The sequence below is a fragment of the Alosa pseudoharengus genome, unplaced genomic scaffold (genome assembly GCF_046254945.1).
Source record: "Alosa pseudoharengus isolate Yale_2024_CS ecotype anadromous, Long Island Sound unplaced genomic scaffold, YU_APseudo_1.1 YU_APseudo_1.1_scf_14, whole genome shotgun sequence".
NCBI classification, from domain to species: Eukaryota; Metazoa; Chordata; class Actinopteri; order Clupeiformes; family Clupeidae; genus Alosa; species Alosa pseudoharengus.
The window spans coordinates 18,115,072-18,143,024 of record NW_027468609.1 but is presented as its reverse complement, the minus strand read 5'-3'; the positions used below and the strand labels follow the sequence as shown (position 1 = coordinate 18,143,024).

Below are 27,953 nucleotides of genomic sequence, written 5' to 3'. Positions count from 1 at the left end.
AAACAAACTCATGATACTGTGAATAAATGAAAGAGGAACTCAGGAAACTATACTGTATGACAAGAGAAATCATGTACGCCTACCCACAAACACGGAAACTCTACTGTATGACAAGAGAAATCATGTAGGCCTACCCACAAACACGGAAACTCTACTGTATGACAAGAGAAATCATGTACCCACAAACATGTAGGCCTATAACATTCTATTTCTGGTTCTCATCTCAGGCCTATGTTATTCCTCACTGAGTGCTCTTGCGTGCCAAGATCACTGGAATTTGGCAACTCCAGGGGCCAGAAACGTTCGGCATCTGGGTACTTATGTTTATGTTGCTAATGTTTAAATATGTGCTCGCCATCTTAGTGAGATGTGAACCAGAAATAGAATGTTATAGGCCTATGTGTTTGTGGGTACATGATTTCTCTCGTCATACAGTAGAGTTTCCGTGTTTGTGGGTAGGCCTACATGATTTCTCTTGCCATACAGTATAGTTTCCTGAGTTCCTCTTTCATTTATTCACAGTATCATGAGTTTGTTTTTATATTCCCTGTTAATTTTTTTTTTCAGAATTTGTGGTAGGATTTCTTAGATTACGTTGACTGGTCACAAGGAGAGAAGAGAAACAAACCACAACTAATGGAAAGTTTCAGGAAGGAGTGGAAATTTTATGAGTTTCAAAATGACTCCAATGATTTCCTGAATTGCACTGCAAGAAAGAGTTAAAAAAGCAAAGTATCAGAATACCACTTGAATACAAAATAAAATCATTAATATAACAATAATAATAATAATCATCATCATCATCATCATCATCATATAAAATAATAATAATAATAATAATAATAATAAAACATGTATTTTTATAGTGCTTTTCCAGACACTCAAAGACGCTTTAGAGTTTTTACATAGGTACAAACAAATTAAGCAAGACCTCCCCACAAAAAAATGTATCTTCTGACAACCATTCTGAATAAAATTATATGTCTGAGATCAGAGATCTGTGGACAATTTGGACCTGTAGTGTCAAATTCAAGTTCAAAATAAGTTTTTAATTTGTTTTATTTGTTTGTTTATATGATAGGGACAATGCTTATTAATTGACAGACAAAAAACTGTAAATAAGCAGTTACAGTTTACAGTGCCTATAAAAAGTATTCCCCCGCCTTGGATATTTCCCCTTTTACTGCTTTTAGAAATGGAATCATGATCAATTTAATTTGCCTTTTTTTACAATAATTTACAAGAATCCCCTACTTCATGTCAAAGTAACAGCAGATTTCTACACAATAATGTTAATTAATAAAAAAATATAATGCAAAATAAGCAATCACATAAATATCATGCAAAATATATGGAAAGCCGGGAGGACAATCTGATTCAGTCTGCAAGATAAGAGACTTGGAAGAAGATTTACTTTCCAGCAAGACAAAGAGCCGAAGCATACAGCGAAAACTACACAGAAATTGTTTAAAAACAAAAAGGTGAATTCTGGAGTGGCCAAGTCAAAGCCCAGACCTCCAAAAGTGCATTTACTAAATTCTGACTTGAAAGGGGGTAATGTTTATACAATTGCTTATTTTGCATTCAAACACACCTGAGGCAACACGTTCAGGTATAAGGTGCGATGAAGACTATGTTTATTAAAAGTCTGTGTGAATCTTTTAAAATACTTTTAAGGTGAATACAACTATTGCAACGTTAATACTTCCTCTTGTAATTGCGTAAGAGTTGTATGGACTTATTAAAAAGATGTTGCAATTTTTGACTTTTTTTCACTTCAGGGGTTTGCCAGCTCAATCCTATAAAAGCAAAACTCTGTGTGATACTCAGAACATTCTGATATAACGATTCATCAACATATAAAAAGAAATATCTAAAGGAGCATATCCTCATCCTACTAACCGGTAAGATGACATTATGACAAATTGAGATGTAATTATTATACATTAACAATCCTAATGTCACAGTTGTTTGGAGATTAAACTTTTTCTTTTTCCATTTTATTTTAGCATCATGGCTGACGTGTATTTCAATTTGGCTGCAGCTTTGGAAAGGTTAGATATATCTTTAATGCAAAATTGAACATACATATATTGTTTAGAGTTTGTTTACAAAAGTCTCTAGAGGACACCTATATTTTTTTCTTTAGATCTCAATATATGTAACGGGTTCTCACAAGATAACCATTTTTGTAATTAAGATCTTAAGATAAGTGGCTTGTTAGCTTGAGATACCCATGTTTGTTGCTACAATAATCCTCAAATATCAGAGTGGTCCTGGAAGGCATGTAGCCTAAAGTAGCTAATATAATTTAACTCTAATATCTATTTCACTTTTTAATTCTTCCCTGCATTTTACACCTTAATGGACATTGTTTTTACTTTTGCAACAGCTACAAACCCGACTCTGTGGAAGCTGAATCAACGATCAAGGTGAGTCATTTAATGTCTTCACACAATTTACAGACTTTCTAATTAATGTAGGCTATCAGTATGACACCTTACCTATTGAAATTCATATTTACAAAATTAATAATTCTGTGGACTAATGTTTGTGTATTCTGTAACCAATGTGTGTATGTGTGTGTTTTTTCAGATCAAAGAACACGATGCAGAGTGTGACCAACATTCAGGAATCGACATAGAGGTGGCTGATGAGCCTCATAACATGCGGCAGGTGGTAAACCTTGTCATTGCCTTGCAGCGTTTAAAGAAAACCCAGAAGCTGCAGGGCACTGAATTCTTAGACGAGGAGCTGTGCAACATTTTCTTTGAGAATGTGGTGGAAGGTAATTTGACTTTTGGCGCCTCCAAAGCTTGCCTTCAAGAGATTGTGAATTCAAAAATAAACCCCAGAGATTTCAATAGCAGGTCTTCTTACAATGTACTAGCACCTTGATCTGAGGAAGATGAGATATAGATGAAGTAAATATCTCATCATATGCCACTCATCATCTTTCAGAGTATGTGACACCAACAGTCCATCAAAAAACAACAAATGCTGCTGACCACTATGACTCGTCTGAACAACCGCCGCAAAAGTGCTTCATCTGTGATGTTCGAAACAAGTTCCTGGTTCTAAGTAAAGGAATCACCACGGAGCTGCAGGCCATCACCCTCCAGAGTGGGAACAAGAGCAGAAGGGGTGAGTACTCAGCAGAACACATCACACGGAACCCGGTTCCACTGGTACCAACCTCACAGTCTTTCTAAAAGTCATAGTAGTTTTACAAAGCATGATTCTTTAAAGGCACACTATGCAAAATGTTCACCTTTATGAAGCCAATTTGATGGTAAACAAACTTGTAATAGGCGAATCGCTCACCTAGCATAGCTATACAGCATAGACGTAGCGAGTCCCTACCGAGAAAACCAGCCATGCAACTTCCAAGAGTGGCCCCCAAGAGTGACTCGCGAGAATCTGAAACATTACCTTGTCAGTAGATATAACTCTTTGGAGATAGTTTTTGCCTGTTGTTAATCCTTCACCTCCACAACAAAAGCATTTGCATTGTGTACAGGGGGGATAGGTCGCGAGAAGAGAAGGAGCTCTAAACTCGCCAAAAATACCTAAACTTGCATAGTATACCTTTAATGTTTTGGTCTTTAATGTACACATGTAACCTACGTTGTGTAGGATGGCACAGCTCATGCCATTATTTATCAGTGTTGTTTTGTAAAACATTTCTGTGAATTTGGTTAAGCAGTGTTGATTTTACTCTTTACTCATCTTGACTTGGTGAAGTGGGTGGCATGTTCAGTGGCCATTCAAATCTTGTAACACTTGTTTCCTCTTTGGCTTGCAGTCCAACTGGAACTGACTACATACAAACCCTCGGTCACACCTGACAAAGGCCGACCTATTGCCTTGGGGGTGGGAGAGGACCTCTACCTCTCATGCACGTCTTCCTCTGGGAAACCTGTTCTAGGCTTAGAGGTACAGTAAATTCAAACACAACACACATTCAGCTATCACTGTGCCTGACAGCAACTGACATTATATTCTCTTCTTACTTAGTTGTCATGACTCATGTCTGTGGTGTATCTCACAAGCTCAGTGAAATCATCGGAGCACAGACGTGGATGTTTGTTGTCTCAGTGCAGCAAAAAACGTTTCCATGGGTATGCCTTCTTCTCAGATCTTCTAACGTTCCGATGGGTATTCCATCTTCCCAAATCTTCTAACGTTCCGATGGGTATTCCATCTTCCCAGATCTTCTAACATTCCGATAGGTATTCCATCTTCCCAGATGGACTAACATATTCCATCGAAACGTTAGTCTTTTTGCTGCACTGAAATAAAACAACAAACATCCACATCTGAGTGCCGGTGACGGCTCCCTCTCTCCACATGATCTGTCCTCTCCCATGAAACACCAGACTGGCAATCAGAAACAATGTGGAACTTTTTTTATCTAAATACTTTCTTTTGTGTTTTTAGGTGGTGAAAAAGGAAGACCTGAAGAGCATCAGTGGCGACATGAAGCGATTCCTGTTCAACAAGACGGTCTCTGGGGAAACAGTGACCAGCTTCGAGTCAGTGAAGTATAAAGGCTACTTCATCAGTACGTCTTACACTGATGGACAGCAAGTGGATATGTGCCAGAGTCAGGATGTCCCGGACCGCCTGACGACTTTCACGCTTGTGTGAAATGGCCATTTCTGCCACTATATACCAAACACCCAGACAGTATGTACAATGTGCAGCCTTTAGTCTGGGTGTTTTTTAAAAACCTGAGCTGAGATGAAGGGTTCAGAACAGAGTCCCTAAACTCACTGGGATGGATTTCTAACCTTATATTTGGGGAAATTTCATTTGTCATAGTAAATACAAATTGTATTACCTAACAGCAAGTTAAGTAGAAGTTCATATTGAATTCCTGTGTATGTCATTTTATTAATTTGTATTTATGGAATTTTTGTGTGGGCTGAAGTTCCTTTGTTTTTATTTATTTATTTATATATGTATTTATGTATGGTATTTATTTATTATTCTGCATATTCTGTTATAATTTCTGATTGATTTCTGATTCTGAATTTCTGAATGATCTACAATTTACCATGAATCTACCATATAATCAACCATGACTTTGCAAAGCAAACAGCAAATACTGTCCATGGGTAATTTTCATAGACTGCATGTGGAAGGAGCATTGACACAGAGTAACATGTAATAAATCTCTAATCGTGTTTTTAATGTAACTCAGATGTCCTCCAGAAGTGATAATATAGTTGCATTTAGACGACCTGCTGTGTTGTAAATGATGGATCTGTTTTGTATACTTTGTGCTTTGCTTTCAAAATAAAAGTGTTCAAGAATCAGATTTGGTTGTAACATCATATTATGTTTAGACTAGGGAGTTCAAGTGAAGAAAAGGGAGATCGCACACAGGGGCTGAGTAGTTCCAACAGTGTATTTTTAAAAAGCCGAAAAAACAGTTACAGGCCACATAAACAAGGGGTAAACGTTTCGGGTCTAGCCCTTCATCAGTATTCCTTGTAGTCACACAAGTAATACTGATGAAGGGCTAGACCCGAAACGATGTATGTATATGCGTGTACGTGTCTGTATCTTAATGTGTGTGTTATGTGTTATGTGTGTGTGCGTGCGTGTAGTGTTCCTGCATGTGTGTGTGTGTGTGCGTGCATGTGTACTGTGTGTATATGTGTGTACTGGTGTCTTTATGTGTGTGTGCCTGTATGTGTGCGTGTGTGCGTGCATGTGTATGCATGTGTGCGTTTATGTGTGCATGCATGCGTGTGTGCGTGTGCGTCTGTACTTTGTGTGTGTGTATTTGTCTATTCCTGCATGTGTGTGCATGTCTTTGTGTGTGTGTGTGTGCGTGTGTTTATGCGTGCGTGTGTATGTGCGTGCGTGGTGTACAGTCACTAAATGTACACATACTGTATATTCATTTATTGTATGGCCCCTCATGAACGAAATTCCATGAAACTTGGCATGCATTCAGAAGGTGTCATAATGATCCTACACTTCAGATATTGTGCAGTTTTGAATAGTCAGCCAAAGATACCTGCGATTACAACGCCTTGTTTTTCCAATTTTTTTTCATTTTTAACTAGGTTAAGCACCTTTTTTCATTTTTAACAAGGTTAAGCACCTAGACAGGACAAATTTCATCAAACTACAAGTTGTCATTTTTCATTGAAATAGACCTACAATAAATACCTGGACCAAAAAGGTGAAACAGCACTTTCTGTAAATGTCCCTTAGAACCATGCTTGCAAATAGCAACTCAGAACAGAGATGGATAACGAATGATTGCTGATTGAAGAATTGTGCACAGGAGTTTCACACGGTGACATTAGAAGCTCAAAATTTTGCAAGCAATATCAATAAATACTTTCCATTTGCTGAACTCATTTAATCCAATAATACTTGGAGTCTTTGTTTAGGAACTGTGTTAAATGTTTTGAAAAAGACGTGAAAATTGTGTTAAACCAATGAAAAAGTGCTAACACATTTACAAGCTCAAATCAAGTGGATCCCAGTTTCATTAAGTGCATCTCTTAGCCATCGAGAAAAACTGTAAACTAATCCCTGCTATGTCAAATCTGCATTGCATCTGAGTGCTATTACAGACCAAATTTGAGGCAGATTTGAGGCATATTTAAGAGCGATTTGAGGTATATTTAAGAGCCAGGCTACTTATATGCCTCAAATCAATCTTAAATATCTCATTGAGATGGGGTCTGGGAACTACATACATTTTCTCTTATTTGAAACGTGATTTACGATTGCCCAGAGCCGTTTATTGGGCACTACGAATGTCTATCAAATGTGTCTGTACGTAGCTCATAACCGCTTCGGTGTGTCGTCATCGTCTTGCTGTCCCCCCTCCGTTCTGTGATTGGTTCCTTCGTTGAGGTGAAAACGAAGTCCATGGAATCCAGGCTGCCTAGCAGCGTGAATAAAATCGTGTGCGTAAGGCAGCATGGGAAAACCCAGGCTAGCATATAAGAGCGATTTGAGGCATATTTAAGAGCGATTTGAGGCACATAAGAGCGATTTGAGGCATATGAGGCATATAAAAGCGATTTGAGGCATATTGGAGGCATAAGAGCGATTTGAGGCATATTTGAGGCATATAAGAGCGATTTGAGGCATATTTAAGAGCGATTTGGGGCATATTTAAGAGTGATTTGAGGCATACAGTATGAGGCATATTTGAGGTATGAGCTGGATCTGCGCCAGGCAACTTAACAACCAGGGGAATTCCCTTGGCATGACAGCCCTGGGAAGGTTAATAGTAGAGATATAGTCTTGCTTAAACTGGTTCATTGTGCAACAAGCAAACAGGAAGTGGTTATCACTGTAACAGACAATAAACAAACGTAATGCCTCACAGGATGTCACAGTATCAGCTTTTGACTCTCAGTTAGCAGCTGATGATTGGTGTACTATTAGCTGGGAATATTCCATGTGTACTTCAGGCAACTGCTGGTAATATTCATTCCATGTCTAGATTATACAAAAAATATTTCAGCACTGTTTGCTCTGCTGCAATGAGAGTCTATCCATGTGCTGTATATATATGAGACCACTGTTTCTTACATGGTTGTTTTGTGAAACAGTCAATGCAACACTGTTTTGGACAACAGCATTCTTGCACCTATTCAGTTAGTGAAACATCCTGTTCTGAGAACATCCATCTCTTTTTTTTTTATTATAGGTGATTCATTTCCTCTTGTAGCTGGTACCTGCGATTTCAGTTGACTCTAAAGGTGTTGTGGGCGGGGGTGGGGAAGTAGGTTTGTGTGGAGGCGGGTTGGTAAATCGATGCCATCCCAACCTTTGTACCATCAGAGGATGTGATGCAGTATGTGATGGTGTCACAGATTAGACTTTCTCTGGCACAATCGGTAAGGCAAGAGATGGCAACACAAGATGTTGGTTTGATTTCTGGAAACAGGCAGCACACAAAATACCCTTCACTGCACAGATGCACGAATGGAGATGTTTGTGTAAATTAAAAACATGAAATATGAACATCTGTATGTAATCACAACTGTTTTTCAGTTATATAGTTAGGCTGCAAACAATGATCTGGTTGTTCTTGCACTTTTCAGGGCTCTATGTAGCCCTACTGCTGGATGCAGTGAAGTGAAGACCCTGAACTGCACTGGAGACAGAGGTGGGCACAAATACATCAAAAACTATTTTGTTACAAATTACAAATACTGGCTCATGAAATGTAACTGATTGATTGGCTGGCAGGGGGTTATTAATTCTGTACATTGGGGCACCTAAGTAGATCTGGTAAAAAAATTTAATCACCATCCCATATCAATGTAAACAATGATTGAACTGACAAGCAGGCTTCGCAACAGTGGAATCAAGGGACCATGTAACCATGGCCTACTGGTTAGCGCTTCGGACTTCTAACCGGAGGGTTGCCGCTTCGAACCCCGACCAGTAGGCACGGCTAAAGTGCCCTTGAGCAAGGCATCTAACCCCTCACTGCTCCCTGAGCGCCACTGTTGTTGCAGGCAGCTCACTGCGCCCGGATTCACTGTGCGCTGAGTAACATAATGAATTAACTTGGGAGAGAATTCCACTCCGGGAGGTCTTTGTCTCCGTCTCCTCCATTATGACTGCATATCAGGACACCTCAGCGGATGTTACTCCTTACATAAATCCTCATGTCAAATCCAAGTTTTAATACTGTCCTGTAGTGACAATGAACATCAGCTACAGTATTAGGTACTCAAGGTCATGGGGTCAAAGGCCGTGGTCCTAATATTCTCCCTCAGTATCTTATCTGTATCGTTTTCATATTTTAATCTTGTAGTACTTAACACACCTGACAATTCAAGCTCCAATTCAAGTTACTTTTTAATTTCTTTCAACTTCCTGACATGCTGGAGTTCTAAGGGGCTTTAAGTTGTCTACAGGGTGACAAAAATTGACATAAACAAACAAATTGGGTTTACACCCTATGTTGTCCTTACAGAAGGGTGATAAAGTTGACCATTTTGGCTCCCTCAAATGACTTTTCTTTTCATTTTTGTTCAACTTTACACATGTTCAGAGGGGATCGTAATAGAAGAAAGTTGATTCTAACACTTTTAAGTGGGTCACAATGTGGCATACCACAGCAAGAAAAATGGAAAATGGGTAAACACGTCATGCTTTTCTTCCAAAAAGGTAATGAAATGTTTAGGTCAACTTTACAGTTGAATATAAGGAATTGCCCAAGGGATATCTCCAGGCACCCAGCCTATTCTTAAAACCAGATTCACCAAGATTCTGGCCTTTGGCTTTAAGCGTTGCCTATTGTCATGGTTATTATAGCGGGTAGTATATTTAATTGAGTGATGACATTTTGGCTTATTTGAGAAGTATTTAAGTAGTTGAAATGCTCAAATACAATCCCTCAAAGTAGTTTGTTACAAACTACATCTTAGTTTTTCCAATCCTGCAAAATACAAATTACAAAATACGCTAAAGTAATTATACGTATTTTAAATACATGTAATTAAAATACTGCCCATGTCTGACTGGAGACATGAAATCAACCAGTGTGTGAACTCGGCCAACCAGTGCAAACCAAACCTGAGAACTATTTCATAGGTATGCATATTCACACAGGGATTGTTTGTGTGCGTGTGTGAGCGTGTTTGTGTGTGTGTGCGTGTGTGTTTTCCCCTGGAGAGAGGCCGCTGACGTAATGTGATGATGGTTAATTGCAAACATTTCAAAAGGGTTTACCACAGTGCCCTGGCAAGTGTTGTGGTTTTACTGTTATGATATGTGAGTGTGTGTGTGTGTGACTGTGTGAGTGTGTGACTGAGTGTGACTGTGTGTGTGTCACTGTGTGTGTGTGTGTGTGTGTGTAACTCCCTTTAGGCCAACAATGCACCTGAAGAATACCACAAAGGATATGGCTGCTATGACGGCAGCAATATCCTCCGCAGTCAACTCTTACGACTCTGGAATATCCACTGGGTGTGGTTTGTGAGTTTACCCAATCAGAAGCATTCTCTGGTGAGGACACAGTCGTCGAAGGAATTTCACAGTTAACAGGAAGTGAGGGTGAAATAAACAATGGACTGCACGCTAGTAGTGTGCAAGAGTGTGACATTACAGTGTTACCTACACATGGAGTCAAGTTTGGAGTTTGGTCAGAGGTTGGACTTCATTTGTAAAATGAAGAATTATATTGTCAGGATCTGGCCAGGACTAAGTGACTTTGTGCCACCCTGGTGGCCATTTTGTGTATTGTCCTGTGTTTGCTTTTGCCTGTTCCCCATGTGCTCTGTTTACCTGTCTGCTGTCGTGTGACTGTCTCCACCCCTTTTCCCTTATATGGTCTGCACTGCCTGTCTCGTTAGTTTCCCTCCGTTTCTGCTCACACCTGTTGTTCCCTGTTATTGTCTTGTTAGTCTGGTCAAGTCCTCTGTGTTTATGTTAATTGGTCTGTGTATTTCTACCCCCCTGATCCTCTGTCCTTTGTCGGTTTGTCTCTCTGTTCACCCTGTTTGAGTCCTGTCTGAGTCCTGTCCGTAAGTAAATTTGTAAATGTGTTAGTTTGTAATAATAAAGTGTGTTTTGCTAAATTTCCGCCTGGAAGAGTCTTGCGCGTGGGTCCTATCCTGAGAATCGTGACATATATAATAGAGAACAACAACACGTTACATTTACATAGCACTTTTCTCAACACACGACATAAAAATTTCATAAAGTCATAAAGCAAACAGGTGCGCTCTGTAACTCCTTGTGCAACTCGGCTGCAACTCTATGAAGATGCGAGGCCCTGCGTTCAGAGGATAACTTCTGTCCCTTGGTAGTATATAGATGATATAAAATAGCTGGCCATATATAGCCTACATTCAAATATTACCTTTTGTGTTGCGGAGCTGGGAATATCGTGAGTGCAAATGTCATTTTCCTCTCCTAAATGAGCGCAATTGGACATTTTACAGTCAATATTAGACTGATACTGTATATATTCTAGATCAGCTGTAAGAATTTTTCAATCACTAAATGGTAGGCCTTCGTAGTTTTCTTTAGATGTTATAGAATAAGTAAGCTGTATAGGCCCACATTTCTTTACTTTCTTAAATAGTTCTCATTAGCAGTTTCATGTCAAACCATGAAACATTAAGCTGTGTCCAGTTTTCACTACTTCAAAAAACATCTGCTGATATTGATCAAGCATATGGCAAAAAAAGACATGAGATAGTTTTTTGAATTTTTGAAAATTCATCACTCTTAGACCTCAGATTACTTGCAGTAGCCCAGCATTACCACAAGGAAATGGTCGTACGTCAGGTTGGAACCTGACTTGGAGATAAGCACTTTTCCACGTTTTTTATAAATCTGAGCGTTGGAATGGATTTGAGCGTACCCACGGTCTAAGATCACATCTGTGCATAAGAATGTTTTATAAATGAGGCCTCAGGTCACTGCAAGGCATAAAAGCATCCAAAATAATGGGCTTTTCTCAATATTCTTTTCTATACTTGTGTTCTCATGAACTTGAAAATCGTTCTAAAACGTCATCAATCACCGCCGAAGTACTGTTCCAATTCACAAGTTCGCATTTATTCAAGAACGCATAACATTCCCGGAAGTGTTCTCGAATCGTTGGTTTTAGCAAGGATGCATCGGGTGGTGACTTGGTGTGACATGAGACCAGAGTCCCTGTGACTCGGGGGAGGAGTGGGTGTGTGTGAGTGTGTGAGGGGGGTGTTATTGTTATATGATCTTATCATATCTTCTCACACACACACACACACAGTCTGATCATGCGCGTTGTCCTCACACACACACACACACACACACACACACACACACACACACACACACACACACACACACACACTCTAATCATGTGCGTTGTCCTCACACACACAACACCCGCCCTCTGTCAGGTCCTCTGTTATTAGAGAGAACAAAGTTTCACTTCTGCTTGACCAACCTCGAGTCACTGAAGATTTCCCCACCAACGCAAAACTCTAATATTTAACATATAACACAGAGGAGTACTTAATACCTAATAACAACCTGTCACCAGCATGACAAACAATCAGCTGTACAGTAATAATGATTTGATTGTGTTGCAATTTGATTCTTACCCTTTTCCATTTTATTGCTATGTCCTTGCGGAAAACACCCTCTTCTCCCATGTTGAGCAACAATGATGAATGGATGTATGTATAAACAAATAAATAAATAAGTACATTAAAGGTTGTATCAGCGATTGCATAATACATAACATAAATTATCTAAGGCCTAAACATAAATGATCACATTCATCTTGAATTTCATCTTGAATTTCCCCTTGGGGATCAATAAAGTATCTATCTATCTCTATCTATCTATCTAATCTTTCCTAACGATCCGCTAGCTGCCCGCCCCATAAGCAGGCCGTCAAAAAAACGCCCCTCTGTAGGCAGCCCAGGCTCCGAGATCTGTACACAAAAACAATTGCTACCAACAAGCGTTGCCTACCACTCCAAGGCAAAATAAAGTGTTCCAACCAATAACCGGTGAGATGCGCATTCAGGAGAGTTTCAATTGCACGGGAGGGAGGGGGAGGGAGTAGCGAGCTAGCTCTCTGTTTTGTTTGAACGTCAACAGAAGTGACGTTACCACGCCATCGCTGACACAACCTTTAATAGAGGGAGAGAAAGAGAAATACAGAGACAGAGAGGGGTATCCAGGAAACGGTACTAAGACATGTATGTTGATGTTTATCTCGTAATTATGAGATAGTTATCTCGTAATTATGAGATAATATGTCATAATTATGAGATACTATCTCGTATGATTATGAGATGACCTGATTTTTTTTTTTTGTGATGTGAATGCAATGCGCCACTGTACAAAACGGCTCCAATGTAACATAAAAATGAACTCTCTACTTTCCTATAATCAATTCAGATCTGTAATCACAAACCTTCCTATGTCAAATTGTACCTGTTTTATGTAAATGTTATTTTATTATTAATATTTTCTGTATTTTTATTTTCCCTTCCTCCTTTATAATGTTATGTAGGTTATCTTATTATTTGTTTCATTTTCCCCAATTATTATACTACTGTATATCTCTTGTTATTCCATTGTTACGGTGTAGGGATGTAACGATTACCGGTATAATGGTAAACCGCGATAAAAATGTTGACGATAATAATTACCATTTTCATTTCAAATTGTTTCTGATTCTGTTGTCTAATTGATGGTTTTAACTACGATTCGGATTAGACTACACCTGATTATAAAAGGCGGAACTTTTTCACCACAAAATATGCACTGTATCATGTAGCCACTCTTGTTATGTTTGCGTCCACATTAAATCCATTCCACTCACATTGTCAGGAGAATACAGTAGCCTGAAGTTTTATTTTGAACGCTTACTTTGGTCTCACTCATTGCATCCAAATAACAGAAATAGCAAACTCCAAGTAATGGTAGGGTAAGTTAAGCTATAAGCACATAGCCAATTAAACATGAAGAAAAAAGTGAACGGGATACTTTTTGAACTATTTCAGCTTGTGTAGGCCTATCAGTGCTTTCTGAACATATTGAACACACTTTTAGAAATACCGTGATAATACCGAAAACCGTGATCATTTTGGTCACTATAACCGTGAGGTTAAATTTTCATACCGTTATATCCCTATTACTGTGTAATCTCGGCTTCACTGAAAATGAGGACTACCCTCAATGAACCTCCGAGAATAAATAAAGATTGAATGAAAATCCAGAGTCATTCACGCTGTCTCAAAATGATGATAAAAATAATATGGAGAATTGGGGAAAATGCCCCAAAATGTCAACTTAACAAGGAGGCTTACAGGGGTGAGGGTCAAAATATGGTGCAACAACAATTTTCAACCACACTCTGTGCAGTCCAGATCCACTCAGAGGAGGTGGAGAGACCCCCCCTCCTCCTTCTTTGTTTATGATTATTCATATGTGTGTGTGTGTGTGTGAGAGAGAGATAAGTTAAGATAATATTAGTTTTATTTCATTTTTACTATTATTATTATTTATAGTCATGTTATTAATATCATTAACACTACCATTATTACTGTTATTATTTATTTTACTCTTTACAATGCTTTGGGAATATTATACAATGCAGTCAGCAGTTTGAAGTGAGTCAGCAGTTTCTGTGGCAGCACAGGATAGGTGGTGGATTAGGTACGACCAGGGGCGCCGCTAGAAATTGTGGGCCCTGTGAAAGAAAATCATTTTACTCTCCGAAGAGGCTGAGGAAAGTCATTGCCATTGGTAACATAGTGGCTAAGAGCTAGCATGCAGTAGCCAGAAAAGTTGTAAAAGTAACGGCTGCCACCATTGCGCCCAGTCTGACAAACCCATATAATGTGCAATATCTGTTCATTATCAGTTTTTCCTATACTGCATGTATGATGCTTATTGCATTTTAAGGATGATACGCACTGTAGGGTGTTCTTGAAGTGAGGTTGGTTGTTACATACCAAGTAAGGAGGGCGGTTTGTTTAAGCAGACAGTCTCTTCCACTTTTGCAATGTTTTACATACAAACACATGCACGCCACTGGGCAACAATAGGAGTTAAACTGAACTCTTCACTGCTGGACTGAACTGCCAAAGTGTCAGTAAGCAGATATCATTTTAACATGATCAGCAATCTGAAATGCATACCAACTACTACAGATCACATCACAGATTAACATGAAGGAACCATGAACTCTGCATCTCTGGTCAATGTAATGTAGTAAACCCTTCTTTTGCCACCTAGTGGACATATGAGGCAGCACAACTAAAATACAGAGGAGCAAACACATTAATAATGTTGCTTTGTAATAACTACTATGCAAGACAATAAAACTGAGAAATACACTGATCTTTTTTTGTACAGGGTTATTTTTATTTCCTATCAAACAGTCGAGATTGAAAGCATTCAATGAAAAGGGTTGATGCGCTCACTGTTAGTCATTCCAGGAAAAGAAATTAATTAAAAGACTACAACAAGGAAAAAAAGAGAAGCTGGTCCTAATGATGCCTTAACATTAGTTTCCCCTGGTAACAGCACTTTACTCTTGTACCTAAAAAACGTAACACTTTATCTAACCACTAATCTTGATTTATAATCTCTGCAATATATAGATTCAGATTTGTATATACAGTGATCCTTACCCTACCAAAATACCCAGCATTCTCCATTAGAGCAAGGAAGCACAAGTAACAGGTTCTTTTACAATATACATTCATTCATTTGATACAATATAAATCGGCCTATGCAACTCTGCATACAGTACAATATATTTAAAACAGCTGAAAAATATTTACTTGGAATCACATGGTCATTCTCAAGAAAACAGTTCTTGACATTACTCAAAGAGAAGAGAAAATGACTAATAAAAAGGCAGAAGAAACTGAATGACGGCATTATTTTGTATAACGAGAGGACTGCTGGCACCGTGTAAAGGAATCATGTCTCTAAAACATGGTTGAACGTCTAGAGGGAAAGTCTTTAGTGGACAGGGAGAGTTTGATACTTTGATAGCACACTTCCTGAAAATTGAAAATGAACCATCCTTTGAGACTGAATACTGAAATGTTTGAGTGACTCTCCCACTCTTCTACACCGCTCGCTCACACACACACACTCTCTCTCTCTCTCTCTCTCTCTCTCTCTCTCACACACACACACACACACACACATACACACAAATTAAGTTGGAATGTTCAACTTAAAAGGTAAAACACAGCAGAGTATAATTGGCAACCAGTCATTGTGTGTTGGGCAGGTGAGAGGCAAATCTTCAATGTGACCATTGTATTACAACATCACAGGATTAATTAAGGAAAAATGAACAGCAAGAAAACACACACACACACACACCTGACTTGGTCTGTTGCCTCAAACCATGGAATGGATTGTGGATTAATGAAAGAACATTATGGCACAGAGGGAGGGATATTGGCGAACTCACATTACCAAACAAAACAAATGACATGGATTTACACAGAGGCGTCCTGCTCTGAGGAAACATGAGGTGAAAGATGAAGACACTGCATCTCTGAAGCTCACAGAAACTAATCCTATCTTGATGATAATCGTTATCCTTACGGAAGAAATACTGCCTTATTAAGAACTTGCATCAGTTCATCACCAGTTATCATTAAGCACACACACACACACCGTTTGTGAGTACTTGTACTTGGTTGGACAAAAGTGGTCACAACAAATCCCTCGTATTTTGGCATGTTTTTTTTTTGTTTACAGCTAGTGTTCTATCGTTTTGATTTAGGCACCAAACATCATTGCACTTTCATGTTTACAAAATAAAAATGAACAGCAAAAGAAAACACAAAACTAAAATCTGTATGTATTTGATGATCAGTGTGAGTGACCAGCACCAACATGGCGGCCTTCAGGGGCTGGAGATGTTTTCTGACGTACCGGACGTACTTATGTCCTTTAGGACAAGTGAAGTAGAGCAGCTAAGCAAAGAAAGTGGATGGATCTCTCTCACTAGCATCATTACTTACACACACACACACACATACTCTCTGTCTCTCTCTCTCTCTCACACACACACACACACACACACACACACACACACACACACACACACACACACACACACACACACACACACACACACACACACACACACACACACACACACACACACACACACACACACACACACACACACACACACACACGGTGGAAAGTGCTCATGAGAAGTCTACAATACAAGCAGAAACTGCTGCAGGGCTGCTTGAGAGGAAATAAAACGGAACAAAAACGACGAAGGAGGCACATGCTGAGAACACACACGCACGAAGAACCGCTCATGGAACATGGAACTCAAACACAAGGCGAGAGAGTATGGCGGGTTTAACTTTGGCACCCATACACAGCCTATTAAAAGCGAACAGAGTGAAAACAGCGATTAGATGATTGGTTTTGGAGGAGCACGTCTCTGCTAAAAGCAGATTTAACCTGTTTTCGTTTCATCCCGCGCGGCGTGTTTGGCGTGTGCTTGGAGCATCACGGCTGTCTGAGCAGTTCCTGGTAGTTCTGAGTCCTGGTCTGCTGTGAATGAGTGTGTTGGTGAGGGCAGAAGCATCCAGGTGATGTCCGGCCCTCCGGAAAGGAGTCCTTAAAGAGATGGTGGTGTGGCAGGTAGGAGTGGGTGAGGAATAGGACATTGGTCCTTCGTAATCCATCAAAGACAAAGCTTAAGCCCTCAGACTGTGCAACTCCTGAAGGCATAAGTCCACTGCCTGCTCCCATAACAGAAATAAAATAAAAAAATGAACTAACTAACCCCTCTTACCTGGCTCAAATGCTACATTAATAGGGATAAAAGACTGATTTATTTTCTTTCTAATCTCCTACGTTGTTTTTTTCTTTTAGAAAATATGATTTCACTTGATTCATTTAAAATCCTTTGAAGTGTCAGGGTAAGTGGGAGGTAAATGGGGGTAACTGGGGGTAAGTGGGGGGTAACTGTGAGGCGTTTCAGCTTTGAGTCTCGTCCTTAGAGGCTCCCTCTTGCGTCTGGCTTGGACCTGTTTAGGGGAGTGAGGTGGGGTGGGGGGTGGGGTTGGTGAGATGGGGGAGGTCAAAGTGAGTTCTTTAGGACCTAATACCAACATTTTTAAAGCTGCAGTTATTACTTGTTTAAAAGCAATGGAATGCTAATGTAACTTAAGTGTTACGTAGATGCACGTGTAGACAAAGGAAACATGGCGGAGCAATGTAAAAGTAAACTGTGAATATCTGAAGATCTACAAATGACATCCAGGGGGCGCCATGCAAATAGTACGCAGAGAGGAGTGCTAATGTTAAAACTGTTGCATGTACAGTACTTATATGTGAGGAGGTTCAGCATGTTTGTCCTGAAACAGCATCCCCATCCTCCCTAATTCATTTCAAGAAAAAAAAATGAAAAGCACCTCAGAAGTTTTGGAAAAGACTATCTTGCATTCCTCTAGGTAGCGACATCCATTACATACAGTTTCTATCAATATCAACAATCCAATTCTGACCGATACTCGGTACAAACCGCTCAAACACAGAACCTCAACGAACCACACGTGCAAGTAGCTGTCCCTCCAAGACAAGCACATGTTAGAGGACTCATGGACGTTTGGCAGATGAGACATCCTTACCTTACTCTTTACATCCTGCGCGAGTCCAGAACAATATGACAACAATGCAAAACAAAATCAACCCGTGGGAAAATAAATAATATGAAATTCATGTGGCCTAGGATATGGACAAGCAAAATAATTCAAAATAATATAACACAATATAGAAGTAAATGAAAAGTGCCCAAATAAATGAAGTAATATCAAATGAACTTTTTGAAAGTATACATACATATACTTTTTAAATGCTGATTCCACACATTATTCTAATGAACTGTTGTCAACTGTGTGTGTTTCATCTTGAGTATGACAAAGCATTCAAGATCAGCTTTAAATATGTGAACTTCAAATAACATGCGACAGAGTAACCAGCATTAGCAAATACCTCATGCAGACTGTACTAACAGAAGTTCTCGATAGTTTCAAAGAATGAAAAGTGAACAGGAAAGTCTACAGGTGGCAGAAGAGGAGAGGAGAGAGGAGAAAGAGAGGGAAAGGAAAGGAAAGAAAAAAAAGAGAGAAAGGTCTTAGTTTAAAGCAGTCAGAGAAAACAGCACCGAGAGAGATATTCTAAAAGAGGGAGATTCCAATCTGCGGTTGAAAACATGTTACGGTTGCTAGGTCTTCAATAGAATACCAGAGGCTGAACAAGCCTGAACAAGCTCCTATAAAAACCGACTGGAGAGTTATTGTCAGAACATGTAGCAAGATTGCAGGCATCAACTTCCCCACTCTCTCTCACACCTACTCCAACAGAGTGGCAAAGAAGGCCGGTTCTTCTATTGCAGCTGACCCCAGCCATCCCCTGTCCTGCCAGTTTAAGCTAATCCCCTAAGGCCGTAGGTACTCCAGATGCAGGTCCAATAGACTCAGAAACTCTTTTATCCCGACTTCCATTTCCATTTTAAACAGTCTGCCAGAACTGTTTTAACTATATTTATTTATTTATTTTTTAATTATTGTGTTTTAGATACTGTGGGTATTTTATGTTTTTATGTATTGTTGTGTGTCTTGTCCTTATGTCTGGCTGTGCAAATAATTGCCCCTCGGGGACAATAAAGTTACCCTGACCTTGACCTATTTGGTGGAAACAATTGGCTTCATCTCAATTACACTTTCTCTGTGATGATCTTTGACATCTTATGCATAGCTAGCATATTATGGTGACACCTGCTAATATGAAAGAATGGCCATTTTATGACAAGTGATAGTTAGAGGTGCTGCAACAGACAGTGTCTCCACATTTATCGATCCCATATACTCAAACTACAGTAGTATCCTAACAAAAATGCACATTATACTGCATTATATGTCAGTTCTTTGATTTGACTCTAACACCTCTAAGGTGGATATAAACATAGCCTGACTTGCTAATCGTCTGTGGCAGTCTGGATTTTAATGAGGGAATATGGCATGAGTGCGAGTGGCGTTGGTAACAAACATCGCACACCAAAATAATCAACATAGAACAGAAGAATAGAAATAGAGAAAAGGAAAATTTTAAAAAGACAACTGACTGAACAAGACAAATCTCCAGCTCATCTCTTCTATAGTACCACGAGAATAACTGACGCAGAAATACTGGGTGATTAACATCAGAGAACTGATACTACTAGCTCACAGTGATAAGGCCCTTTTGCACTGTAGGGACTTTTTGCAGTTCCTAGAACCCCTTTTTCCCCCCGCAAATTCGGACAGCATGGAATTGGGGATTAAAGAGTTCCTCTGACCACAGTTCCTATAACTATTTTGGGGTAGGGTCTTTTCACTGTGTCTAGGAACCATGACTGATGTGCATGCCAAGAAAGCGCCATTTTTAATATTGCGGTCAATATAATTCAGCTCCTGTTTAAATTTGCTTAAAATAAAACTTCATGAGAAGGCTGCAGAGACTGACTACTGTCACGCAACAAATGCCTTCTGGACAGACAAGAATTTTTTTTAATAACAATGCTGATTCTTTTTTTTTTTTTAAATGCTCCTGATAACATGAGCTTCTAGTTTGTCAATAAACTTCAGTAGCTGGTAATTAAATAGCAATGCTGTCAGTTGGATTACTTTATGTTCATATAGACCCTTTCAACAATAAAAACAAAAACAATGCTTGAACATTCTATTTGGGCCCCAATCTACTTCCTCTGCATTAAGATAACATATGGAATGTTAAAACAGAAGCCTTGTGGGGCCAACTATGATGCTGATAATGGAACTCTTTTGAAAGGGTCCATAATAATTGGGATACTAATGTGTGTCATCTCAGAGTTCTTACTGTGTCCGAATGCAAATACAAAAAAAGCCCTAGGAACTGTGTAGATCTAGGGGTAGCCTCTCCATTCCGACTGCGCCTATACATGTAGGTAGATTTGTCTGAAGCTAATGCTAGTTAGGCGAATGCGCCAATAGATGTGTCTGAAGTTAATGCTAGTTAGCCGAATGCACCAATAGATGTGTCTGAAGTTAATGCTAGTTAGCCGAATGCGCCTACAGATGTGTCTGAAGTTAATGCTAGTTAGCTGTTATATTCTCACATATGGGAATATTTCTTAGATTGACATCTCCCCCTTTTACAACATCTCTGCCCCCTTTCCCCAAATTCCCACACACACACACACACACACACACACACACACACACACACACACACACACACACACACACACGCACACACACACACACACACACACACACACAGTGCTAAGGTGAAACGTACCTTGGGTAGTGTTCCTCTCATTCAGTAGCTTGGTCTGGCTGTTGGGTAAGATCTTAATCTCGGGGGGATCGGGACTCTGGCCGATGCGTGACGCCCTCAGAGCGTTCAGGTACTGCAGACGCGTCACCTGTGGGGGCGGGTGGCAGGGAGAAGAGATGCCGATGTCACAAGGTCAAACAGTCACAACATCACACAGACCTGTGTGTGTCCTTACTGTGAGGTCATTTATAGTATTTCTTTTCCAAAATAACTTTTTCAACAACTAACAAAAGACCATTTACATTCAAACACACACAGACACACAATGCCACCATCAGAATTTCTGAATGCAGCCCTAAAAGCGGGCTAAGGTCATGACCTCTTAACCTCTTGACCTTACCCTGATGATCTGCAGGTCGGTGAGTGCGCGCACCGTGTAGTCGGGGCAGTAGCTGGAGGGGCTGGCGGCCTCACCCAGCTCAAACGGGTCCCGTGGAGAGCAGCGCTGGGTGGACACTGGAGACTGGTGCACTGGGGGCAGAGGAGAGCGGGCAGAAGGGGCATTACTCGGGGCAAATGGCCACAAGGTTAAAAAGGTGAGAACACTGCGTGGAAAGGGTCACGATTCAGGGGCTAGAGACCTTCACTTTAACATGGTCATTTCTAACTATTGTTGGTAAGTTTGCGGCGTCCTTTTTGCCTAGGAAATAAACCCCCTTGTCAAACTGTACGTCTTTTCAGCTGCTTCTTCAGCCGTCTCCCCTCAGAACAAGTGCCAAGGCTTTTCCTGCTGGGTTCTCCTCTAGTGCTCGTCACATTCACTCGTCGGTTTGTCAGAGGTAAGAATGCTGATCAAAGGCCAAGTAAAGTTGGGTTTTGGCAGAATGCAGGTGGGAAAAAAAACAGTTAAAACTTCTGCTGTCCTTCCTACTGTTGTGTCTAATGCACCACCAGTGACAGCTGGAAGGTAGAAGCAGCCTATCTGACAAAAGCTCTGCCTGCTTTTAGATTACATTTAGATACATTCTAATTCAGTTCAGTTCAGTTTAGTTTAATTTATTTTATTTAATTTATTGTCCCAAAGGGAAACTTGTCTCGCAGTCAGGTAAACATAAATCGCACAAAGATACACAAAGACACAAAATGGGGAAAAAAAGACACAGGTTAATATAAGTTAAGAAACTGTCTTATCTATCAATGTTTCTGACAGATGGTCATCAGAAAAATGTATGTGCAATAAAGCAAAATTGTGCAAATTGAGCAGGCATATTGCACTCGGAATAAAAGAGTTTTCTGTCCTATTGGACTTCTAATTGAAAACAAAGCCACTGAACTGATGTTGTTGTTAACAGCCGCTGACGTGACAGTCAGTTCTCATGTTCCCATGGCGAGCTAGTTAACAAAAGGAACAATGCCCTCACACATGGAATGCAATGAGGCCTTCATGTTAATCTGTGGATCTGAAAAGTATACAAGGCAAGGCAAAACAGGCAAAAAAAGGATAAGGTATACTTCAAATGTGAAATTAAATACATATACACATGCATTTTAAAGCAATGGTTTGCAGGAACGTCTTCCTTTAAAATCTGAACTGATGCAGAATCCTCCATTAACAGTACAAGCTGCATCTAAACAAAGGGCTATTTATCACAAACACATGCATTCTCTTGGCTCACCTGAAGAGGGCGCTGTGAGTGCAGACACACCGTAGTAGGTGAAAGCTCCATTCTCAAACTTCAGGCCCTCTTTGCCAATTTCCACCTCAACCCGGCCCTTAACAACCATCAAACAGAGGACAAAACAGTGACTAATCAATACAAAAATGTTAAACCCAGCTTGGCAACTGATTTCCTTCCTTCCTGAAGTCCTCATATATTCATACCTATGCTCACAATGACTCTAGGCACTACAGAGCAAACAAATGATTAAAATGAATGATATTAGGACATCAAGATAGCATAATACTTGGGCTAACAGATATGAAACACAGTGAAAATACACAACCGTGTTAAATTGCTTAAATGTTATTATATTGCTGTAAGTCTGTTTAGATAAACTCGTTTGCCAAATTAATTAATATAAATGTAAACATCAACTGAATGTGACTTCACATTGTAATAGACATGTGTATTTACTACGGTGTACATATCAGGTGAATTCTAGAGCCAGGTTCTCTGTATAGACCCTTTGAACGACATAAACAAACATGACCTAACGGTAACTTCGGGACAAACAAAAGTGAAAAAAGTCGACTTTTTGTAGAGCATTACGCTAAATATTTATTTTCATTTCAAAGTATTTGCTTTGGTTTTGAACACTTCAACCGGAAACCCTCATGCTTTAGCTAACATCATACTTTCCCCAAAAATTCTACCTTCATGTCCAGTACATGGCTTGAATTTTCAAAGCAGTGTTCTGTACACTGAGCCATATCAAAACACTGTGGCTAATAGCCTGATAATTAGCCACTGGCTATGTTACAAATCAGTATGGTTGCCATGGAAACATTAATGAGGATGGCACCAGTTGGCAATGGCCCTTGTAATGTAACTGACATATGTACGTCACTTTGGATAAAAGCATCTGCTAAATGAATAAATGTAAATAGACAAAGGAAGGTTCTCCGCGCTTCTGCCGTTTGGCGAAGGAGAGGGACGCTGGTGCAGCTCAGATGTCTTCTTAATTTTTTATTTACTTAAAGGTGCAAAACATCATCGACTGATCAATGACAGTCAATGATGTTTTGCACCTTTAAAACCTGATATGCATATGGGCCTATTTTTGGGATTTTGCACAGCGTCTATTGTAATAGCTCCTGTGTCCTCATACTGTGACCTATCATCAAATGCCTGGTATCCCCTGAAAGCTGAGACCTTGTAGAATTTTTAGAAACTGTCAGAATGACTCTGTTATGTACTGTCAAGGTGCTACAGTAGCTGGAATATTGCTTTTTCTTTCAGGCGGTTATGTAAATCCCTGGAAATGGCCACATTTCAGATGTGAAAGTCCCTAAAAGGGCAACTGAAACACATCAGAGGCCCACTCCCAGGTGTTGTGAAGATAAATATCTAAGGAAATGTTTGTACAATGAAGTATGACCCCTTTAGAGCCATTTTTGTGTGGAAATGCTCAGCTGGTTCAACCTCCACGTTCTTCTTCTTTGCCTGTCTTTTCGGCATGTTTTCTGCTTTCTTCTTCTTCAAAAGATCCAAATGATCCTTGAATTTACCCTTGGGGATCAATAAAGTATCTATCTATCTATCTAACTGTAAAAATTGCGACTGTATTCCTCTGACGAGCCGGTCGTACTAGTAAGCTATCGTTATGCACAACGAAGGTGGACTCAATTTCCCAGAGTTCCCCTCACCGGAGGTGGTTGTACCATACGTCATTCGAAAGGTCTACTCGTTGGCTACAAGACGATCTTTGAACCATCCTCGTAGCTTGTCATAGGCCAGAGCTATTGTCAATCAAAGCTAACTTATCCATTAGCCAGCTCGCATGGCTATCATGCTTCTAACACGTGTTTCTCGACAACGGTACGTCACACAAAGTTGTCACTGGTGTCTACGTACTCAGGAGAGCTTCCTGAACACGCTGAGTGGTGTGAATCCCGGCGATACATAGGATAAGCATACGAACTATGTGGTTTTCTGTCAGAGAAAAGTTATCGTTTGTTTTTTTACAAACTAAACGGTACTGTTTGGGTGGAATTATGCATCTTCTAAACGTAATGTCGACAAAACACGGTGGATATTCGGATTCTCGTGCTTCTTGTGAACAGTATGACACCAAGCATGTTGGGGTAGCCTGAAGCCCGGGATGTACACAAAGGCTGTAATGTGAGGAGACACGGTGGTGGTGGGGGCATTTGGAAACGTGACTAGTGATACAAATTGTAGGTTTTAGCCGTTCGGGATGGGTTTCATTCAGTCGACACGGATCTCAAATGAATCCTGAGGCTCATGGCTTTCCAATGGTGTATGCCATGACTATGTAGCTAGCACAATGACTCGGCTACGATATACTTTACATTGAGATTAGTGATTGAACGAGTGATTTGGGTCGATACCGACCCTGTGCTATGCAGAACAGGTTAATAAAAAATTAAGAAGACATCTGAGCTACACCGGCGTCCCTCTCCTTCTCTTTGAATAAATATAAACATAGTTACACTGACTCGTGTTTACCTGCAGCAAGAGGATGAAGTAGTCCACAGGGTGGTTGCGGGTGTAGAGGTAGTGGTCAGGGCTCAGGCGGTTCGAGGGGTCGAAATGGACCTCCTGGTTAACGCTGGGGTGGCGCAGTAAGTGCAGCAGGACCTTCTCAGACATACGCAGCGGGCTGAAGTGCTCCACCTCTGCACACACCAGCGGTCTTTCAGTTAGCAGACTAGCAGTACACATGCACAGGGTGACAGGCACACACACAGGCAGGCAGCTAGATACATTATTGTCCTTCTCTGAACAGTTTTGTAGAGACAGCACATCTCTCCCACTTTCACTCACGCAACCAGGGATCTTGCAATTTTGCACACAGGGATATAAAAGGCAGACAGACACACACACACAAGACAAACACACACACACACACACACACACACACACACACCTCTGGAGAGGAATCGGTGTGTGGCGAGCAGCAGCTGTGGGGAGGTGCGGATCTTGGGCTCTCCTCCCTCTGGCGTCTTGAACAAGGAGAACTCCTCACTGACGCTGCGTGGCTCCAGGGGAATCTCCAGAGGGGGCATCGGACGCTTCACCTTCAGCTCCACTGGGTGTGTGAGTGTGTGTGAGTGTGTGTGGAGAAAGAGAGTGTTTATGTGTGTGTGTGAGAGAAAGAGAGTGTTGTGTGTGTGTGTGTGGAGAAAGAGTGTTTGTGTGTATGTGTAAGAGAGAGAGAGAGAGAGAGAGCGAGAGAGAGTGTGTTTGTGTGTGTGTGTGAGAGAGAGAGAGAGAGAGAGAGAGAGAGAGAGAGTGAGTGAGAGTGTGTGTGTGTGGCAAGAGAAAAAATCAACAGAGAATAAGAACCTTGTCTGACTGGCAATAAAAAAATGTACTAAGTGCTCCCTACCCAACCCTACCCTGCATGTGTTACCATAAAAACATTTAAATAAATAAAGTAGCAAATGTGTGTGAGTGAAGACACAGAAGTTCCACAATGAAAGAATGAAAGATAAACAACGTCCATGCCTCCCCTGCATTTTCTCACACACATACAGCTTACTGTAGCCAACACACACACACACACACACACACACACACACACACACACACACAGAGCTTACTGTAGCCATCAGACTCGTCCAGGATCTCTGACTTGATGATCTCCTCAATAACGTCCTCCAGAGTGACCAGGCCCAGCACCTCATAAAAGGGGTCCCCCTCTCCCTCGTTGTTTACTTTCTGCACTATGGCCAAGTGAGAGTTTCCTGAGGGTGGAATGGCAACAGACATATTAAGCACACTGCCTGTTCACAGTAACATTTCCCATCTCTAACAATATATTATCATTCAGTTATGCGTAACTTCAATCAAAGGTAGGCTACCTTTCTTAAACTCCTCGAGCATGGCGTCCAGTTTAGTGTCATTGAAGACAAAATGCAGAGGGTGGTTGTAGAACTTGGTGATGGTGGTGATGGGGGTACAGTCGTCGGGGTCAACCAAGGCCAAGTCCTTCACGTACAGGATCTCGATGATGTTGGATCGCTCTTCCTCGTATACCGGCACCCGTGTGTAGCCGCTCTGCATGATTTCCGACATGGTACCGAAGTCCAGCACGGTAGTAGAAGGAAGCATGAAGCATTCTTTGAGCGGAGTTAGGATGTCCTCCACAGTTTTGGTTCGAAGAGCCCCGCGACTGAACTCATCTTTGACAAATTCATTGTATGGGTCGTTCACGTTCGTCCTGATCATCTCCATGATCTTTTCCCGCAGGCCGTACACGCTGATGTCGCGTCGGAGGGCCAGGTCCAGCAGAAGCCCGAGGGGGCACGAGAGTGGACATGTCACGATCATGCAAACCTGCGCAAGCCACGTCAGGCCCGGTGCGAGCTGGAACCCGTAACTGGAGCATATCACGTGCGGCAGCACTTCTGCTAACAGGAAGATGAGAATAGCGCTAGTAAACACCGCGGGCGCGATTGACCCCAGGACCCGGTAGAACAGCACGCCGATAACGGAATGGCCCACAGAAGAAATAAACAAGAGCGAGCACAGCAGGAAGTTCCCTCTCCTGCGGACAGGCTCGAGGCGTTTCGCGGTTCGTTTCTCATTCTCAGAACCACAACTGTGCAGCACATAAAGCTCAAGTGGGTCGAGCCACAACAAACTGATGTTGAGACTCCTAAGTATCGCACAAGCAGCTAGAATAAGTATTATTATTATCGCCACTCCCCACGCTGGAATGTAGTCAGGAGGCAACTGGGGGTCGGTCAGGATACGCAACCTGTCGGGAGCAGCTGATGCCCATTTGTGGCCTTGCAAAACGCACAAGTGATGATAAATCAGACTGGCATCCCCTTCCGCGGATACAGCGGGGATGCTCTTTTCCGCCTGGACCGTTATCACCCCACTATACTCCTCGTCCAGCCCAAATCCGGAAACCTTGAACGCAGACGAGTTCCGTCGCTTCTCTTGCTCACAAGGATCCACTGCGTCTCCGACGGCACCTGCTTCCCCTCGCGCAGCTCCTGCGAAAGCGACCCACGGCCAAGTCCCATTTAGGTAGGTGCCGAACAATCTGAGCTTGAAACTAGACCCGTAAGGCGCCGAAATGATCCTCTCGTGTATAAACACCTCACCCTGGGGATCTTCCAGTCGGAGCCCCAAAATCTGCGGGGCTTGATGGCTGGACGCGCCGAACCCGAACCCGCAGAGGAACAATATCGTCAACAAGAAACGTAAGCCTGCAGAGCCGACCACCATATTGGAATTGGGCAGCTCGGTTATGTGTGAGTCACGTGGCACTGCTCAGCCTTGCAACCACCCACCTACTTTTGGTTAACAAACCAAACAAAACTTCGCAGTAAACTGGCATGCCGTTATCGCCATGTTGGATCTAAAATGGCACGAACGCACCGGAAAGCACAGAGCATCTTTCTGCTACAAAGATGTTTTTGAGCCACAATGGTTTCAGATTCT

General features: G+C 41.1%; 2 protein-coding genes across 3 annotated transcripts in view; one reads left to right on the top strand and one right to left on the bottom strand.

Moving 5' to 3' along the window:
• Positions 1–27,953, bottom strand: part of cnnm3 (cyclin and CBS domain divalent metal cation transport mediator 3) — a 34,251-nt gene extending 6,298 nt beyond the window's left edge. Inside the window, exons 1-8 of one of the 2 annotated variants that reach the window (XM_076284025.1) lie at positions 26,360–27,951; positions 26,099–26,242; positions 25,423–25,584; positions 25,002–25,171; positions 22,488–22,584; positions 21,212–21,342; positions 20,833–20,959; positions 14,859–17,540 (exon numbers count right to left, since the gene is read on the bottom strand). In XM_076284025.1, coding sequence (XP_076140140.1) covers positions 17,491–17,540; positions 20,833–20,959; positions 21,212–21,342; positions 22,488–22,584; positions 25,002–25,171; positions 25,423–25,584; positions 26,099–26,242; positions 26,360–27,737 — 2,259 coding nt within the window. In that variant the 5' untranslated portion in view covers positions 27,738–27,951 and the 3' untranslated portion in view covers positions 14,859–17,490. Of the gene's footprint in view, positions 1–14,858; positions 17,541–20,832; positions 20,960–21,211; positions 21,343–22,487; positions 22,585–25,001; positions 25,172–25,422; positions 25,585–26,098; positions 26,243–26,359 lie in introns of those variants that run through there. The other variant, XM_076284023.1, reaches the window with a different exon arrangement.
• LOC143122442 (interleukin-1 beta-like) lies at positions 1,804–5,323 on the top strand. Its single transcript, XM_076283233.1, has 7 exons — positions 1,804–1,904; positions 2,010–2,054; positions 2,393–2,432; positions 2,596–2,788; positions 2,962–3,144; positions 3,806–3,936; positions 4,441–5,323. Exons 2-7 carry the CDS (start codon positions 2,014–2,016, stop codon positions 4,648–4,650), a joined length of 798 nt encoding a protein of 265 aa, XP_076139348.1. The 5' UTR covers positions 1,804–1,904; positions 2,010–2,013; the 3' UTR covers positions 4,651–5,323.

What these genes read in the sequence shown, in the direction of transcription:
- LOC143122442 (XM_076283233.1), top strand. Translation starts at nt 2,014, where the DNA reads ATGGCTGACGTGTATTTCAATTTGGCTGCAGCTTTGGAAAG. An exon ending in AAGCTGAATCAACGATCAAG is followed by an intron (nt 2,433 to 2,595) that starts GTGAGTCATTTA and finishes GTGTTTTTTCAG; the next exon opens with ATCAAAGAACACGATGCAGA. An exon ending in CTTTGAGAATGTGGTGGAAG is followed by an intron (nt 2,789 to 2,961) that starts GTAATTTGACTT and finishes ATCATCTTTCAG; the next exon opens with AGTATGTGACACCAACAGTC.